Genomic DNA, 19,247 nt, shown 5'->3' with positions numbered 1-19,247 from the left:
GTTTTATGTTAGTTAGCCAATCCTCTATCCATGTGAATATATTACCCTCAACCCAGTGAACTTTTATCTTGTGCAGTAACCTTTTATGTGGTACCTTGTCAAATGCCTTCCGGAAGTCCAAATACACCACATCCACTGGTTCCCCTTTATCTACCCTGTTTGTTACATCCTCAAAGAATTCCAGCAAATTTGTCAAACATGACTTCCCCTTCATAAATCCATGCTGACTCTGCCTGACCGACTTTTGCTTTTCCAAATGTCCTGCTACTGCTTCTTTAATAATGGACTCCAACATTTTCCCAACCACAGATGTTAGGCTAACTGGTCTATAGTTTCCTGCTTTTTGTCTGCCTCCGTTTTTAAATAGGGGCGTCACATTTGCAGTTTTCCAATCTGCTGGGTCCTCCCCAGAATCCAGGGAATTTTGGTAAATTACAACCAATGCATCCACAATCCCTGCCCTACTTCTCTTAAGACCCTAGGATGCAAGCCATCAGATCCAGGGGATTTATCTGCCTTTAGTCCCATTATCTTACTGAGTACCACCTCCTTAGTGATTGTGATATTTTTAAGTTCCTCCCGGAGCCCCCCCGCCCCCGCCCCCTATAGCCCCTTGACTATCCACTGTTAGAATATTGGTAGTGTCCTCTACCATAAAGACTGATACAAAATATTTGTTCAGAGTTTCTGCCATCTCCATGTTCCCTATTACTAATTCCCCGGTCTCATCCTCTGAGGGACCAACATTTACTTAAGTCACTCTTTTCCTTTTTATATACCTATAGAAACTCTTGCTATCTGTATTTATATTTTGTGCTACTTTACTTTCATCGTCTATCTTCCCTTTCCTAATCATTATTTTAGTCATTCTTTGCTGGCTTTTAAAAGCTTCCCAGTCCTCTGTCCTCCCACTAGTTTTGGCCACTTTGTATGCCCTTGCTTTTAATTGGATACCGTCCTTTATTTCTTTGGTTAGCCACAGATGGCTATCTTTTCTCTTACCCCCTTTCCTCCTCACTGGAATATATTTTTCTTGAGAGTTGTGAAATATCTCCTTAAATGTACACCACTGTTCATCAACCGTCCTACATTTTAATCTATTTTCCCAGTCCACTTTAGCCAATTCTGCCCTCATACCTTCATAGTCTCCTTTATTTACACAGAAACATAGAAAATAGGTGCAGGAGTAGCCTGCACCACCATTCAATATGATCATGGCTGATCATGCACTTCAGTACCCCATTCCTGCTGTCTCTCCATACCCCTTGATCCCTTTAGCCATAATGGCCACATCTAACTCCCTTTTGAATATATCTAACGAACTGGCCTCAACAACTTTCTGTGGTAGCGAATTCCACATGCTCACAACTCTCTGAGTGAAGAAGTTTCTCCTCAACTCGGTCCTAAATGGCTTACCGCTTATCCTTAGACTGTGATCCCTGGTTCTGGACTTCCCCAACATCGGGAACATTCTTCCTGCATCTAACCTGTCCAATCCCATCAGAATTTTATATGTTTCTATGAGATCCCCTCTCATTCTTCTAAATTCCAGTGACTATAAGCCTAGTCGATCCAGTTTTTCTTCATATGTCAGTCCTGTCATCCCGGGTATCAGTCTGGTGAATCTTCGCTGCACTCCCTCAATCGCAAGAATAGTCTTCTCAGATTAGGAGACCAAAACTGTACACAATATTCAAGGTGTGGCCTCACCAAGGCCCTGTACAACTGTAGTAAGACCTACCTGCTCCTATACTCAAATCCCTTCGCTATGGAGGCTAACATGCCATTTGCCTTCTTCACCGCCTGCTGTACTTGCATGCCAACTTTCAATGACTGATGTACCATGGCACCCAGGTCTCATTGCACCTCCCCTTTTCCTAATCTGTCACCATTCAGATAATAATCTGCCTTCCTGTTTTTACCACCAAAGTGGATAACTTCACATTTATCTACATTATACTGCATCTGCCATGTATTTGCCCACTCACCTAACCTGTCCAAGTCACCCTGCAGCCTCTTAGCATCCTCCTCAAAGCTCACACTGCCACCCAGCTTAGTGTCATCTGCAAACTTGGAGATATTACATTCAATTTCTTCGTCCAAATCATTAATGTATATTGCAAATAGCTGGGGTTCCAGCAGTGAACCTTGCGGTACCCCACTAGTCACTGCCTGCCATTCTGAAAAGGACCCATTTAATCCTACTCTTTGCTTCCTGTCTGCCGACCAGTTCTCTATCCACGTCAATACTTTATCCCCAATACCATGTGCTTTAATTTGAACACTAATCTCTTGTGTGGGACCTTGTCAAAAGCCTTTTAAAAGTCTAAATACAACACAACCACTGGCTCCCCTTTCTCCACTCTACTAGTTACATTCTCAAAACATTCTAGAAGATTTGTCAAGCAGGATTTCCCTTTCATAAATCCATGCTGACTTGGACCAATCCTGTCACTGCTTTCCAAATGCGCTGCTATTACATCTTTAATAATTGATTCCAACATTTTCCCCAGCACCGATGTCAGGCTGACCGGTCTATAATTCCCTGTTTTCTCTCTCCCTCCTTTTTTCAAAAGTGGGGTTACATTAGCTCCCCTCCAGTCCATAGGAACTGATCCAGAGTCTATAGAATGTTGGAAAATGACCACTATTTCTAGGGTCATTTCCTTAAGTACACTGGGATGCAGACTATCAGTCCCTGGGGATTTATCGGCCTTCAATCCCATCAATTTTCTTAACACAATTTGCTGACTAATAAGGATTTCCTTTAGTTCCTCTTTCTCGCTAGACCCTCGGTCCCCTAGTATTTCCGGAAGGTTATTTGTGTCTTCCTTAGTGAAGACAGAACCAAAGTATTTGTTCAATTGGTCTGCCATTTCTTTGTTCCCCATTATAAATTCACCTGATTCTGACCGTAAGGGAGCTACATTTGTCTTCACTAATCGTTTTCTCTTCACATATCTGTAGAAGCTTTAGCAGTCAGTTTTTATGTTCCCTGCAAGCTTACTCTCATATTCTATTTTCCCCCTCTTAATTAAACCCTTTATCCTCCTCTGCTGAATTCTAAATTTCTCCCAGTCCTCAGGTTTGCTGCTTTTTTTGGCCAATTTATATGCCTCTTCCTTGGATTTAACACTATCGCTAATTTCCCTTGTAAGCCACGGTTGAGCCACCTTCCCCATTTTATTTTTACTCCAGACAAGGATGTACAATTGTTGAAGTTCATCCATGTGATCTTTAAATGTCTACCATTGCCTATCCACCGTCAACCCTTTAAGTATCATTCGCCAGTCTATCTTAGCCAAATCACGTCTCATACCATCGTAGTTACCTTTCTTTAAGTTCAGGACTCTAGTCTCTGAATTAACTGTGTCACTCTACATCTTAATGAAGAATTCTATCATATTATGGTCCCTCTTCTCCAAGGGGCCTCGCACAACAAGATTGCTAATTAATCCTCTCTCATTACACAATACCCAGTCTAGGATGGCCAGCTCTCACATTGGTTCCTCGACATATTGGTCCAGAAAACCATCCCTTATACACTCCAGGAAATCTTCCTCCACTGTATTGCTACCAGTTTGTTTAGCCCAATCTATATGTAGATTAAAGTCACCCATGATAACTGCTGTACCTTTATTGCACGCATCCCTAATTTGCCATCCCCAATCTCACTATGACTGTTTGGTGGTCTGTACACAACTCCCACGAGCGTTTTCTGCCCTTTGGTGTTCCGCAGCTCTACCAATACAAATTCCACCTCATCCAAGCTAATGTCCTTCTTTACTATTGTGTTAATCTCCTCTTTAACCAGCAATGCTACCCCACCTCCTTTTCCTTTCAGTCTATCTTTCCTGAATATGAATACCCTTGGATGTTGAGTTCCCAGCTTTAGTCACCCTGGAGCAATGTCTCCGTAATCCCAATTACATCATATCTGTTAACAGCTATCTGCACAGTTAATTCATCCACCTTATTACGAATGCTCCTCGCATTGAGACACAGGGCCTTCAGGCTTGTTTTTTTAACACTCTTTGTCCTTTTCGAATTATGTTGAAATGTGGCCCTTTTTGATTTTTACCTTTGATTTTTCTGCCCTCCACTTTTACTTTTCTCCTTTATACCTTTTACTTCTGACCCCATTTTACTTCCCTCTGTCTCCCTGCATAGGTTCCCATCTGCCTGCCCTATTAGTTTAAATCCTCCCCAACAGCACTAGCAAACATTCCCCCTAGGACATTGGTTCTGGTCCTGCCCGTTCGGTTTGTACTGGTCCCACCTCCCCCAGAACCAGTTCCAATGTCCCAGGAATTTGAATCCCTCCCTTGCACCATTCCTCAAGCCACATATTCATCTTAACGATCCTGCTATTTCTACTCTGAGTAGCACGTGGCACTGGTAGCAATCCTGAGATTACTACCTTTTTAATTTAACTCCTAGCTCCCTAAATTCAACTTGTAGGACCTCATCCCGCTTTTTACCAATATCGTTGGTACCTATATGCACCACGACAACTGGCTGTTTACCCTCCCCCTCCAGAATGCCCTGCAGCCGCTCCAAGACATCCTTGACCCTTGCACCAGTGAGGCAACATACCATCCTGGAGTCTCGATTGCGGCCGCAGAAACGCCTATCTATTCCCCTTACAATAGAATCTCCTACCACTATATCTCTCCCACTCTTTTACCTGCCTTCCTGTGCAACAGAGCCACCCATGGTGCCATGAACTTGGCTGTTGTTGCCTTCCCTTGATTTGCCATCTCCCCCAACAGTACCCAAGGTGGTATATCTGTTTTGGAGGAAGATGACCGAAGGGGACCCCTATACTTTCTTCCTTCCACTGCTCTTCCTGATGGTCACCCATTCCCTATCTGCCTGTGTAACCTTTACCTGCGGTGTGACCAACTCACTAAATGTGCCATTCACAACATCCTCAGCATGGCGGATGCTCCAGAGTGAATCCATGCGCAGCTCCAGTGCCGCAATGCGGTCTGTCAGGAGCTGCAGCTGGATACACTTCCTGCACACATAGTAGTCAGGGACACTGGAAGCGTCCCCGACTTCCCACATAGCACAGGAGGAGCAAGACACGGGTCTGCGCTCTCCTGCCATGATTTAACCCTTAAATTACTTATTAGGCAACAGTGACAAGATTTCTTACTACTAAGAAAAAGAAACAAGATAAGGAAAAAGAAAACTACTCACCAATCAACCAGCCAATCACTTACCCTCTTGACTGTGATGTCACACTTTGATTACTTTTTACTTCTTTCTTACTTTTGACCCTGCTGCAGCTCGCCACTCCTCCCCGACTGCCGCTGCTCCTCGTTGTCGCTGGGCCTTTCTCGGATCTCCAGAACTCACGGATCTCCCGAACTCACGGATCTCTCGGATCTCCCAAACTCTCGGAATCTCCCGAACTCACGGACCTCCTGAACTCACGGACCTCCCGAACTCACGGACCGCTCGAACCTCTTATTTAAATGTGCAACACCGAAATACCACTGAAAATTACCACCAGAGGTAAATTCATCAATACCACCAATTTTTACCACAGGCCTAAATTACCACTGAGAAAAGTGCAGTCTTATCTGATCTTCGTTGATCAAATCCAGTGCTACCGACGCCATTTTAAACAACGGACTTCAGTCCAGTCCACATGAGAGAAGGCTGAGTTTTACACAGACATCTTTGTGTGAGTTCAAAGTTAAATTTTAAGGTTATTTGAGGATTTAGTGGATTATTTGAGTAAATTGGAGGACATTTTATGGATATTTAAGAAATTTGGAGGACATTTGAGGACATTTTGAGAACATTTGCCAGACATTTAAAAAAATGGAGCCTAAAATATCTCTGCCAATATTGCTGACTACTTATATGATGCAGAATAGAGCTCGAAGAAGGTTTATTCTAGAGCCTGTCCCTGCAGTGTCCCATGTCCCTACAGTGCCCATGTCCCCACCGTGTCCCCATGTCCCCACAGTGTCCCCACCGTGTACTCATGTCCCCACCATGTCCCCAGTGTCCCTGTGTCTCCACCGTGTCCCCACAGTGTCTCCATGTCCTCACCGTGTCCCCACAGTGTCCCCACAGTGTCTCCATGTCCCCACAGTGTCCCCATATCCCCACAGTGTCCCCGTGTCCCCACCGTATCCTCACCATGTCCCCAGCGTGTTCTCACCGTGTCCCCACAGTGTCTCCATGTCCCCACAGTGTCCCTATATCCCCACCGTGTCCCCATATCCTCACCGTGTCCCCACATCCCCACAGTGTCCCCACCGTGTCCCCATGTTCCTGTGTCCCCATATCTCCATATCCCTACAGTGTCCCACAGTACCCCCGTGTCCCCACAGGTGCAAGATTTTGAGGACATTTGCTGGGCAAGATATGCATAAATATCGCAATCTTGCCCTAGCAAATGTCCTCGCTCCCGAGATGCGGAAGATCTGAAAAGCCGCATTGCGCGCTGAAAACTGGCTTTTCCGATGCATTCCTGGGTCTGAGAAACTTTGTACGGGCCTGGGACGAGGAATTTCTACCCCAGCGTCTGGGTAGCATTTGACAGAGTGTGGCTTCAAGGAGCCCTAGTAAAACTGAAGTCAATGGGAATCAGGGGGAAAATTCGCCACTGGCTGGAGTCATACCTAGCACAAAGGAAAATGGTTGTGGTGGTCAATCATCACAGCCCCAGGACATCGCTGCAGGAGTTCCTCAGGGCAGTGTCCGAGGCCCAAACAGCTTCAGCTGCTTCATCAATGCCCTTCCCTGCATAATAAGGTCAGAAGTGGAGATGTTCGCTGATGACTGCAGTGTTCAGTGCCATTTGCAATTCCTCAGATAATGGAGCAGTCCATACCCCCCTGCAGCAAGATCTGGACAACATTCAGGCTTGGGCTGATAAGTGGCAAGTAACATTCACGCCACACAAGTGTAGGCAATGACTATCTTCAACAAGCGAGAGTCTAACCACCACCCCTCGACATTCAACGGCATTACCATCGCCGAATCCCTCACCACCAACATCCTGAGGGTCACCATTGATCATAAACGTAACTGGATCAGCCACATAAATACTGTGGCAACAAGAGCAGGTTACAGATGGGTATTCTGCAGCAAGTGTCTCATCTCCTGACTCCCCAAAGCCTTTCCACAATCTACAAGGCACAATTCAGGAGTGTGATGGAACACTCTGCACTTGCCTGGATGAGTACAGCTCCAACAACACTCAAGAGGCTCAACACCATCCAGGACAAAGCAGCCCACTGCCTGTTCAGTTGGATGTAAAAGATTCTACGGCACTATTCAAAGGAAAACAGGGAGGTCAGCTAGTGTCCTGGCCAACATTGAACCATAAAAACAGTTTAACTGGTGATTCATCTCATTCGCTGTTTGTCGGACCTTGTTGAGTGCAAATGGGCTACCATATTTTCCGATACTGCATTGACGACAATTCAAAAAAATAATTCAATGGACATGAAATGCTTTAGGATGTCCTGAGGATGTGGAAATGCACAATATAATTAATTGCAAGTGCTTTTCCTGCTCTTCCATTTAAAAGGCAACTTTTCAGAAACCCGCATTTTCCTTAAAAAGCCAATATGCTGTCCAACAAAGAGTGAAGAGGCAGCACAACTTTAAGCAGCCGTAGCTGTGGCTCAAGTGACAGAGTCAGTTCGGTTTAATCAGCAATAAGATTGAAAATTCAAGTCAATTTTTTATTATTTTGAGACTTCAGAAAAGCAGATTATATTTTTCACAAAACAGCTTCTCAAATTCACTAGAAAAGGTTCTATTGTAAAATTTCTGGCAGACACTTAACATCTGTCATCTTTAATAACTCAAATCAGAAAGACAGTCTGTGAACTCAAACCTCTGGTCTACAATACTATTTGGAGGCAAGTTGCAGTCTAGCTGAACCCTTACAAAGTCATGGCAACCAGCAAGTTATTTCTTTTCAATAAGGGTTCACTGTATCAGAAGCTAAGCTCCTGTGGGGACTATAACACAACCTTTATTAGGATCAGGAAAGAACTTCATTGTACGAGATGCTGGAGATTGGGTAGTGCATTGGCTTAGCATTGTACCCTTTTATCTCTGGAATTTCAACACAAACTGCTGTTTTCATTCCCTCTGTTGACTGCATGAAACCTATATAAAGGTAATTTGGCATTGACTACTTGGCATCCAGCAGAGTGAAGAGACTTACCTCGTACCCAAGTCGGAGTGGATGCAGGCCGACAGCACAAAATTACCCCATTTCAGCATTATATTAGCAATCTCACTCAGAAGTCTTGAAAGATGCGAGGTGGGAAATGGGGAAAAAAATTACACTAGTGCTGCAGGAGATAGTCTTCTAAAATTGAGTCAGAGTAGAGAGCTTTACTCTGTAGCTGGTCATACTATATTAGTCTTCAATGCCAGCACTGAAGTAGGAAATTATTCGATTCACCAATGTTGACATCCTTTGCCCCGATAAGAGAATTTTTTTTTTAATGGTTGGCTCATCATCTTGGTGGGATAAAATTATTTTTTACCTGGGTAAAAGCCTTTGGTGTTTTTCACTGATATCTGATGTCTGGGCAGAGCATACGTACTCTATTTGTTACTTTAGCATGACTTTTGCTTGGAAGATAGCATCGTTTCTGTTTCATCAACACGTATTTGTAGCTTTTCTTGATGAACATACTTGGGTATGGCAAACTGGCCTTCACAGTAAACAATGGGGACGAAATTGCCCTGCGGGAGCGGTAGCCTTCCAGGGCTGGGACTTTTAGCGCCCGGGCTACAAAACGTGGCAATTTCACCCCCAATATGTGAATTGCGCTAAAACTTTTCTGTAAAATCTACAATAATTATCTTGTAATTTCCACTATGAGAAGCTGTAACATTTGACCTGGTTCCTAGCGCAATCATCTGAACTGCATCCCAATCTTGAGACCAATGGTAGGACATGTTACAGTTTGCCAAAGCTGGCATTCAAATAATCACCTCTCATTATCACGAATGTAGTGGTGAGGCAAGACAGAATTGCGCTGTCCTACAGAAGACCATGGATAGAAGAGCAAATGGTTCTGAACCAGTAGAGAATAAAAGGATAAACAATTGTAGACGTACAGATCCACTGTTTTGGAGCGGGGGGGGGGGGGGGGGGGACTGGTGGGTGGGGGGGGGCTGGTGGATGTACAAAAGGCCAACGTCAGAGGAACAAAGAATTCTGAAGGGGGGTTGTAGGGCTGGAGGAAGTTATAACAATACGGAGGGCGAGGCCATGATGCGAATTAAACAGAAGAATGAGAATTTTAAACGTGAGACATTGAGGGACCGAGAGCAAATGTAGATCAGCAAGTGAGCATGACTTGATGCACAATGGACAGCATGGTTTTAGATGACCTGAAGTTTACAGAACATAGAGAATGGCAGGCTGCCCCTCAGCAGCAGATAGGTAGAGACAGGCAATGTTACAGAGATGAAAATAGGTGGTCTCAATGCTGGAGATGATATGGAGTTGGAAGGTCAGTCCAGGGTTGAATAAGACAAAGAAAGAAATCCAGTTCATCAATAAATAAGTGTAAATGAATCATGCAAAGCTATTGGGAGACATACAGAAGAGAAAGGAGGCAAAAAAGAGACACACTAGGGGGGAGAAATTCATTATAGCCGAGGAATGGGCGGTAACTTTTAAAACATTTGAGATTTAGCACCAGGCGCGAATGAATCTCGCTGAATGCAAACTTACGTCTCATTGTTCAAAGAAAGAATTGGAGCACTAAACCAATCACTAATGGCCTAGCTCAGTGGCGTTATACTCAAAACGCTAAGCAATAGCAGGTGCAGTCGAATCGCAAGTCATCATTGCCACAGGCTCGTTCCAATTCTTAAAGTGGAGGTTCATTGATGCTGCAGAACCTCATTCTAGCTTAATATGTTGCGAGAATAAAAATGTCACTAATTTTTAGTATCCACAACACTCCGGAGACTAAACAACCTTTAAATGATTGTACAACTGTTGAATTCAATGTCAAACTGACAAGGAAGCAGTGAAACAGCACTAACCTGATAGCTGCAACTCATTACTCATGATCCCTTAAAGTAGTGCCCCTGGAGCCGGCATCCGGCTGCTTGGTGCCCCCTGTCCCTGTCGCTGTCGGGGAGGAATGCTAAGGCAGGGGATGACAATTAATTTTGCAGATCGGGCGCCCCGTAAGCGTTGCACGCTAATTCGTAGCGGCGGCACTATGGGGGGGGATGGGCCGAATTTGCCGTGCATTGTTGGATTTGCCTCACCGCAACGCTACTACCTCATCCCCCCGTTAGCACGCCCCCACCAGGCGCTAACTGGAGGCACTAAGCTAAACTACTAAATGTTTCCCCCAATATTTTTTCTCCATGACCAATACCATCAAAGATCAATGTATAATATATTTACTGTCTATAAGCTTACTGTATATCACACTGGCCCAGAAATTCCTCTCGAGGTATTCCTCCCAACTGGAAAATTTTTACGAAAGTACCTGGTGGTCTCGGAGGCTCCCTGGATTGCAGTGGGGAGGCCTTCTCTTCCCGCGCTGCGAAGCGTGCTCCCGTCCGGAGGGTTCCCACGCAGAAGATGCAGTCACGTGTAACTGCTCAGCCAATCAGGTAAGTATTTCACAGGTTCCCATTAATAGCACTGAGACTCACGTATCTACTAGCTCTCAGTGCTATTAATATGAACAAAACCAAACACACAAAATAATAAAAAATAAAAAACAGACCACGCATATTTAAAATTAATTGAAATTAAAGTTATTATGCCTTATACAAATAAAATATTTTCCCGATTTTTAAAAAAGTTTTTTAAATTATGGTTAAAAATAAACTTACCGTAGTGGGGAGAGTTTTTAACAATAATATATGTGTTTATAATTTTATTTTAACATGTTTTTGTATGTTTTAAAACACTTGCGTCTGTAAAAGTAGGTTATGCACCTGCTTTTATCAGGTGCAAGATTTTTGAGGACATTTGCTGGGCAAGATATGGGTAAATAGCCCAAACTTGCCCAAACAAATGTCCTTGCTTCCGACATGCACGAGATCTGTCAAGCTCCAGCTTGACAGATCGGAAAAGCCGGTTTTCAGCGCATGCCTTCCCAGGTCCGTAGACACTCTGTACCGGCCCGGGACGTCGGAATTTCTGGAGCATTATAAAATAGTACCTTCTGCATTACATGATAGAACACCACGACATATAAAGCAGCACATCTTCCAACTCAATTAGCTTGTAAAATTATATAGAATAAATATGAAAGTATGAAATGAGAATAGATTGCTTGTTCCCTCAATCTGTAAAATACAATGTGCATGATCATGGAATCTTCAGAACCAGTTTACAAAAGCCACAGGTAAAGATGATATTTTGGACATTTCTTCCTGATCCTTACTTATATTAAAATTAATGAAGCAAAGTAGACTGCAGTTATAAAAAATCTGTCAATAAAGATTGTTAAAATTCTAAAATATCACTGTATTGTAGTTATGATACCTGATTTGTCTGAAATCTGCAGTTCCAGTATAATGGAATTGATACGTTCCCGTGGCGATAACTGAGACTCATACTGTCTTCCAGTATCTGCATTGTCAGTACCCAAGGTGTTCACTCCATCATGTTCACTAAAGATTTCAAGTTCACTGTCCAAATTCTCAAAGCTAGAATTAGTTGAGGAATCCATAGAGTTAATATGGCTATCCAAAGGATCAGACCTTTCCTGCAATCAGAAAAAGATGCAATCAGAATGCATTTCTCAAAATGAGTGGCTTTGATATACTCAAATTGAACTTTTTCTAATCTGCCACACATAATGTAATACACTAATTACAAAGCCATTCATCAGCAGAGTAGTACACCCTGGCCCAAGAGTGCCCTAAGTGGAGGAAGTGCATCCGAGAGGGCGCTGAGCACCTCGAGTCTCATCGCTGAGAGCATGCAGGAATCAAGCGCAAACAGCGGAAAGAGCGTGCGGCGAACCAGTCCCACCCACCCCTTCCCTCAACGACTATCTATCCCACCTGTGGCAGAGTCTGTGGCTCTCGTATTGGACTGTTCAGCCACCAAAGAACTCACTTCAGGAGTGGAAGCAAGTTTTCCTCGATTCTGAGGGACTGCCTATGATGACATTGGTATCATTTTAATTCCTCTGTGAATACAAGAGTCGTCACCTTTAGCCCCACCTAGTCTAAAATACGAAAGAGGACGACATAGGGCAGGATAGAATGTGGAATCAAGTTCTGATGTTTGTTTTCCCAATAAAAATTCATTCAGAAAGATAGTTGACTTTAAAAAAAAAAAGGTCGTAATTTTACCGGCGCTGATAAGATGGAATCAGAGCCAGGGTGGGATCGGAGGCGGGTCAGGAGTCAAAATAGAAATGATTGACAGCGGGCCTACTTTCAACCTGCCTCCACACTAGGCTGCCATGTGTCGGGTCTGTCAGCACTTAACAGACCCGACAGCAAGCGAGAGGGGAGGCAATTTAGATCAAGAGATAGTCAAAAGCCAAATAAACACCATTTTGTCCTGTACTTATCATTTTTCCAGTTTTCTCACGAGGTTCACAGTGCTCAGGGCTCACACCAAGTAAATAGGTCAGGTGTTCCATCAGTATCCATTCTTCTGAATAGTTGACAGCTGCAAATATGGTATAAAGCTACCATTTCACAGCTGTTCACTTTCTAATCTTAGAAACTGAAGCCTTCAGGATTTGGAAGACATATTATGCAGGTTGGAAGTGTTTAGAATAAACAATCAATCAACTGACACCTCGTTGGAACAATCTCTCTCACCATTGACAGATCGCTTCTGTCATCTCAACCTCACCTGCCATCTATTCCATCAGCATCACTGTCCTTGAAACAAATTTCACCTTGGTCCTCAGAATCCCAGCACGATCAGCCCCAACACCAACATCACCAGGCACACCAGCAGTGCCGACAACACCACCAACCTTCTCCGCAATCAATTGATGCTGCACAGGACACAGGGCATTAGCACCTGACCACATTGCTGCCCGGGAGGCCAGGGATGGCCTCACCATGGCCACATTTACAATGATAGCTTGTTGGAACCACCCCACACTAGCACCATAAAGCATCCCTGCAATGTCCAAGCCATTCCTTTCATATTCAGCACCATTGTGGGGGGGAACCCCGCAATGTCTCACCATTCACTGCAAGCCACTTCCAAAGGTGCACACAAATCTGTCAATGAACATCTCCATTTCTGACCTTACGATACAGGGAAGGTCATTGATGAAGCAGCTGAAGATGGTTGGGCCTAAGACACTGCCCTGAGGAACGTCTACAGTGATGTCGTGAGGCTGAGATGATTAGCCTCCAATAACCACAACCATTTTCCTCTGTGCTAGGTATGACTCCAGTCAGTGGAGAGTTTTCCCTCAATTCCCACTGACTTCAATTTTACTAGGGCTCCTTGATGCCACACTCAGTCAAATGCAGTCACTCTCACCTCACCTCTGGAATTCAGCTCTTTGGTCCATGTTTGGAGCAAGGCTGTAATGAGATCTGGAACAGAGTAGTCCTGGCGGAACCCAAACTGAGCATCAGTGAGCAAGTGTCGCTTGATTGCAATGTCGATTAAACCTTCCATCACTTTGCAGATGATGGAGAGTAGACTGATGGGGCAGTAATTGGCTGGATTGGATTTGTCCTGCATTTTGTGGACAGGACATACCTGGGAAATTTTCCACATTGTTAGGTAGATGCCAGTAGATGTAGTTTCTTGATATCACATGGAGGGAATCGAATTGGCTGAAGACTGGATTCTGTAATGATGGGGACCTCAGGGGGAGGCCAAGGATCTCAGGAGGAGGCTGATATGGGTCATCCACTCAGCACTTCTGGCTGAGGATGATTACAAACGCTTCAGCCTTGTCTTTTGCATTCGAGTGCTGGGTTCCCAGATCCCTTTGCTCTTCGACCCCATTTAGATTCTTATTTTCCAAGTAATGGCGTGGAAATCCCAGCCTCCCCGGGTCCATACTGAGTATCTACGAACCCGGGAAGGCACCGCAAAAGCCGGTTTTCAGCGCACAATAAGCATTCGCTGAAAACCAGCTTTTCCAATCTGACAAGCTGTATGGGGCTTGACAGATCTCATGCATATTGGGCGCGAGGACATTTGCAAGGGCAAGATTGCGGGATTTACGCATATCTTGCCCAGCAAATGTCCTCAAAATTCTTGCGCCTGATAAAAGCAGGTGTATAGCCTTACTTTACAGCTGTAAGAGTTTAAAAACATACAAAAATATAATAAAATTAAATTTAAAAAACATATATTATTTTTTAAAACTCTGCCCACTACATTACATTCATTTTTAACCATAATTTAAAAAAGTTTTTAAAAATTCAGGAAAAAAAGTTCTCTAATTTTAATTGTGAAGGGTATTTCTTTATTTTTTATTATATGTGTTTACTGTGTTTTTGTTCTCATTAATAGCAATGAGAACTCGTAGATAGAGAGTTCTCATTGCTATTAATGAGAAAGCTGTGAAATACTGTACCTAATTGGCTGAGCAGTCACACATGACTGCACATTCTGCGTGCGAACCAGGAGGACGGGAACGTGCTTCGCAGCGCGAGAAGAGAAAGTCTGCCCAACGGAATCCCATGCTCCACCCGGACCACCAGGAAAATTCGGAGAAATGTTTCAGGTCGGAGGCAATTGCTCGTGGGAAGCCTCTGACCGCAATTTCAGCCTTAATATGTTACTGCCTTATTTTTCTTACCAAAATGTAATACCTCACACTTATCCATGTTGAAATTCATTCGCCAATTATGCCCGTTTATTAATGTTTTTCGATAATTTGTTACAGTTCATCTCTGTATTGATTGTACCCCCCAACTTGGAATTATCCGCAAATTTAGAAATTTTGGATTCCAAAGTCTAAATCATTAATATAAATTGTGAGCAACAGTGGTCCCAGCACTGATCCTTGTGGGACACAACTTCCTACCTTCTGCCCCTCTGAATAGCTACCCTTTAACCCTACTCTCTACTTTCTGTCTTGCAGCCAGCTAGCTAACCATTCTACTGCCTGTTCCCTGACTTTGTATATTCTTTAGTGATACCCTATCGAAGGCCTTTTGGAAATTTAGATATATTACATCTACTAGATTAAACTGGTCTACTCTCTTTGTTACCTCATTCACAAAACCATTACCTACTAAATCGCTGAAAAAGAATTAAAAAATAAAAACTTTAACTTACCTTTTTTGCAGGTCTTCATACTTACCGCTGTTGGCAGGGCTGCACCGCAGGTTTGACCCTGTCAGTGTTGTGGGTGCAGAATACAGGTGCCGAGAGCGCCAAAAATCAATCACAAACACTATTTGCGATGTTACACATCAACGCTTCTCTCCCCAGCGGTACGTGGAAGCGCCACCGCAAAAAGGTACTTCAAAGATCCCGCTGACCGCGGAGGGTCAAATCATGGCGAAAACCCGGTCACAAAATCATCAAAATTCTAGCCCAAATGATTAACATGTTTCAATTACTTTCCTCTGTCCTCTATTTTAATGGAAGGCATTAACTCAATTATTTTACATAGGTTAAAATAACAGGTTAAAAACAGACAGAGGAAAGAAAGACTTACAGTTATATAGCGCCTTTCACAACCATCGGCCGTCTCGAAGCGCTTTATAGTCAATGAATGAATATTGGCCAGGAATGTAATACAAATATGTTAAGCATTTGTCTGCTACTACCATCCGACAGTAAATTCTGGCTGTGTGTGTTAGAACTTGTTTGAAAGGCACAGTAAATTGATCAGCACATAAAAGGAAATGTTGCATGTAACCCTTCATGAGAACTCTGTTTTGACAGTTTTGTTCTGATACAGACAACCTTATTCCTGCTGAAGTTAATTAAAAATAAAAGTTGCACATTTAAATAGCTCAATCAGTACGCCTTGAATTTATGCAACCCCATACCTGCCTCTGAGCTGCCATGGGGTTTAGGAAAGGGATTGATGAAATAATGAGCAAGTTTTAGTTTGTGTGAGTAAAATACGTTGCTGTTTAGGATTATTATAACCGTGTGTTGTAAAAGGTTTCAGTTTACAAATTAACATGATGCAATTAGGGACAGATTTACTTAAAGTTGTAGTAAAGCCCAGGCAGCTATTTTTGTTTTCATATATAAAATCCATAATTCTTCCAGGAGAAATGATTTTTGGATTGAAAAGTAGAATAACTGTCAGCTCCACAACAACATGAAATAAATTGTCATAAATCAAAATTTTCTGGTTTGTTCCAAAGTTCCCTGGGAAAATAAACTTAATTCCTCCAGCACTCAGATCTCCCTTCACTAATTTCTAAACCGATCAATGCTGCAAACTGCACTTTTGTGGTGCATTTGGACTTTCAAAAGGCTTTTGACAAGGTCCCACACAAGAGATTAGTGTGCAAAATTAAGGCACATGGTATTGCGAGTAATGTATTGACATGGATAGAAAATTGATTGGCAAGACAGGAAGCAAAGAGTGGGAATAAACGGGTCCTTTTCAGAATGGCAGGCAGTGACTAGTGGGGTGCCGCAGGGTTCAATGCTGGGACCCCAGCTATTTACAATATACATTAATGATTTAGACGAAGGAATTGAATGTAATATCTCCAAATTTGCAGTTGACACTAAGCTGGGTGGCAGAGCGAGGAAGAAGCTAGGAGGCTGCAGGGGGACTTGGACAGGTTAGGTGAATATACTGCATCTGCCATGCATTTGCCCAATGTCGATAATTGTGAGGTTATCCACTTTGGTGGCAAAAACAGGAAGGCAGATTATCTGAATCGTGATAGATTAGTAAAAGAGAAGTTGCAATGAGACCTGGGTGTCATGGTACATCAGTCATTGAAGGTAGGCATGCAGGTACAGCAGGCAGTAAAGAAAGCAAATGGCATGCTGGCCTTCATAGCGAGGGGATTTGAGTATTGGAGCAGGGAGGTCTTACTGCAGTTGTACACGGCCTTGGTGGGTATTGTGTGCAGATTTGGTCTTCTAATCTGAGGAAGGACATTCTTGCTATTGAGGGAGTGCAGCGAAGGTTCACCAGATTGATTCCCGGGATGGCAGGACTGACATATGAAGAAAGACTGGATCGACTAGGCTTATATTCACTGGAATTTAGAAGAATGAGAGGGGATCTCATAGAAACATATAAAATTCTGACTGGATTGGACAGGTTAGATGCAGGAAGAATGTTCCCGATGTTGGGGAAGTCCAGAACCAAGGGTCACAGTCTAAGGATAAGGGGTAAGCCATTTAGGACCGAGATGAGGAGAAACTTCTTCACTCAGAGAATTGTGAACCTGTGGAATTCTCTACCACAGAAAGTTGCTGAGGAAAGTTCGTTAGATATATTCAAAAGGGAGTTAGATGTAGCCCTTATGGCTAAAGGAATCAAGGGATATGGAGAGAAAGCAGGAATGGGGTACTGAAGTTGCATGATCAGCCATGATCATATTGAATGGTGGTGCAGGCTCGAAGGGCCGAATGGCCTACTCCTGCACCTATTTTCTATGTTTCTATGTTTAGATCTTTTTCTTCTGCATTAAAAACGATGAAATGTTAGGTATACCTGCAGATTAAATTGTCAGCCCCCGTCACAATGGATTTTCAGTCTAATTTATTGTCTTCACAGGCCAATATTTATGTTTGTCAGCTTTTTTGGGGATGTCAACTTTTTTGAAGCTATCAGGTCAGTTTTTGCCAGTTTTCTAGATTGGGATGAAAGACTTCCAATATTGCCCCCTTCTCCCTCCACACCTTTTGACCCACGTGTGACCTTCTTCACTTCCTGCACTTCCTGATCACCTCTTCCCAACAAGCACCCTTGTGCTCTGTACTCTGTCACTCAATCATTTGCTACACTTTTGTTGAAGTGTTCTCCCTCTACCTCTACTGAAACTCCTGTCCCCTCCAGCTGTGGGGCTGAAATTGCGATCGGAGGCTTCCTTCGGGCAATTGCCTCCGACCTGAAACATTTCTCTGAATTTACCTAGTGGTCCGGGAGGAGCGTGGGATTCCGTTGGGGAGGCCTTCTCTTCCCGCGTTGCGAAGCGCGCTCCCGTCCTCCTAGTTCCCTTGCAGAAGATGTAGTCACGTGTGACTGCTCAGCCAATCAGTACAGTGTTCCACAGCTTTCTCATTAGTAGCAATGAGTACTCTGTATCTACGAGTTCTCATTGCTATTAATGAGAAAAAAAAACAAACACACTAAACACCATAATAAAAAATAAAAATAAAAAACACACCTCACATAATTAAAATTAAAGTTAATAAATATCTTATTGAAAAAAAACATTTGAGTTTTTTTTTTAAAACATTTTTTAATTATGGTTAAAAATAAATGTAGGGTTTTTTTAAATAATGTGTTTTTTAAATTTAATTTTATTATATTTTTGTATGTTTTTAAACTCTTACGCCTGTAAAAGTAGGTTATACGTCTGCTTTTATCAGGCACAAGAATTTTGAGGACATTTGCTGGGCAAGATATGGGTGAATACCGCAATCTTGCCCTTGCAAATGTCCTTGCACCCGATATGTGTTGGATCTATCAAGCTCCAGCTTGACAGATCGGAAAAGCCGGTTTTCAGCGCATGCGCATTGTGCGCAGAAAACCAGCTTTTGTGATGCCTCCCCGGGTCCGTAGACACTCAGTATGGACCCGGGGAGGCCGGGATTTCCAGCCCACAGCCTCTTTCTGCATCAAGCTGAGCATCCTCTACCATAGAAGAAAGAAAGAGTTACAGTTACATAGCGCCTTTCACGACCACCGGACATCTCAAAGTGCTTTACAGCCAATGAAGTACTTTTTCAAGTGTAGGCACTGTTGTAATGTAGGAAACGCGGCAGCCAATTTGTGCACAGCAAGCTCCCACAAACAGCCATGTGATAATGACCAGATAATCTGTTTTTGTTATGTTGATCGAGGGATAAATATTACCCAGGACATGGGGACAACTCCCCTGCTCTTCATTGAAATAGTGCCATGGGATCTTTTATGTCCACCTGTGAGAGCAGACGAGGCCTTGATTTAACAAGGCATCCAGAAGACGGCACCTCTGACAGGGCAGCACTCCCTCAGCATTGAACTGGAGTGTCAGCCTAGCTTTATGTGCTCACGTTCCTGGAGTGGGAACTTGAGCTACATATAGCTCTCAGACATTTCGAGAATCTTGTGCAGGACAATCAGCGT

General features: G+C 43.4%; 1 protein-coding gene across 1 annotated transcript in view; it reads right to left on the bottom strand.

The window, feature by feature from the left end:
- The window catches only part of fsip1 (fibrous sheath interacting protein 1), an 816,866-nt gene that overhangs the window by 772,838 nt on the left and 24,781 nt on the right, over positions 1-19,247 (bottom strand). Inside the window, exon 4 of the mRNA XM_070877889.1 lies at positions 11,522-11,744. Within this exon, the coding sequence (XP_070733990.1) occupies positions 11,522-11,744 (223 nt within the window). The remainder of the gene's footprint in view (positions 1-11,521; positions 11,745-19,247) is intronic.

The sequence above is a fragment of the Pristiophorus japonicus genome, chromosome 4 (assembly GCF_044704955.1).
Source record: "Pristiophorus japonicus isolate sPriJap1 chromosome 4, sPriJap1.hap1, whole genome shotgun sequence".
NCBI classification, from domain to species: Eukaryota; Metazoa; Chordata; class Chondrichthyes; family Pristiophoridae; genus Pristiophorus; species Pristiophorus japonicus.
Note: the sequence above shows the minus strand (reverse complement) of the source record. Positions and strands in the feature narration are given on the sequence as shown.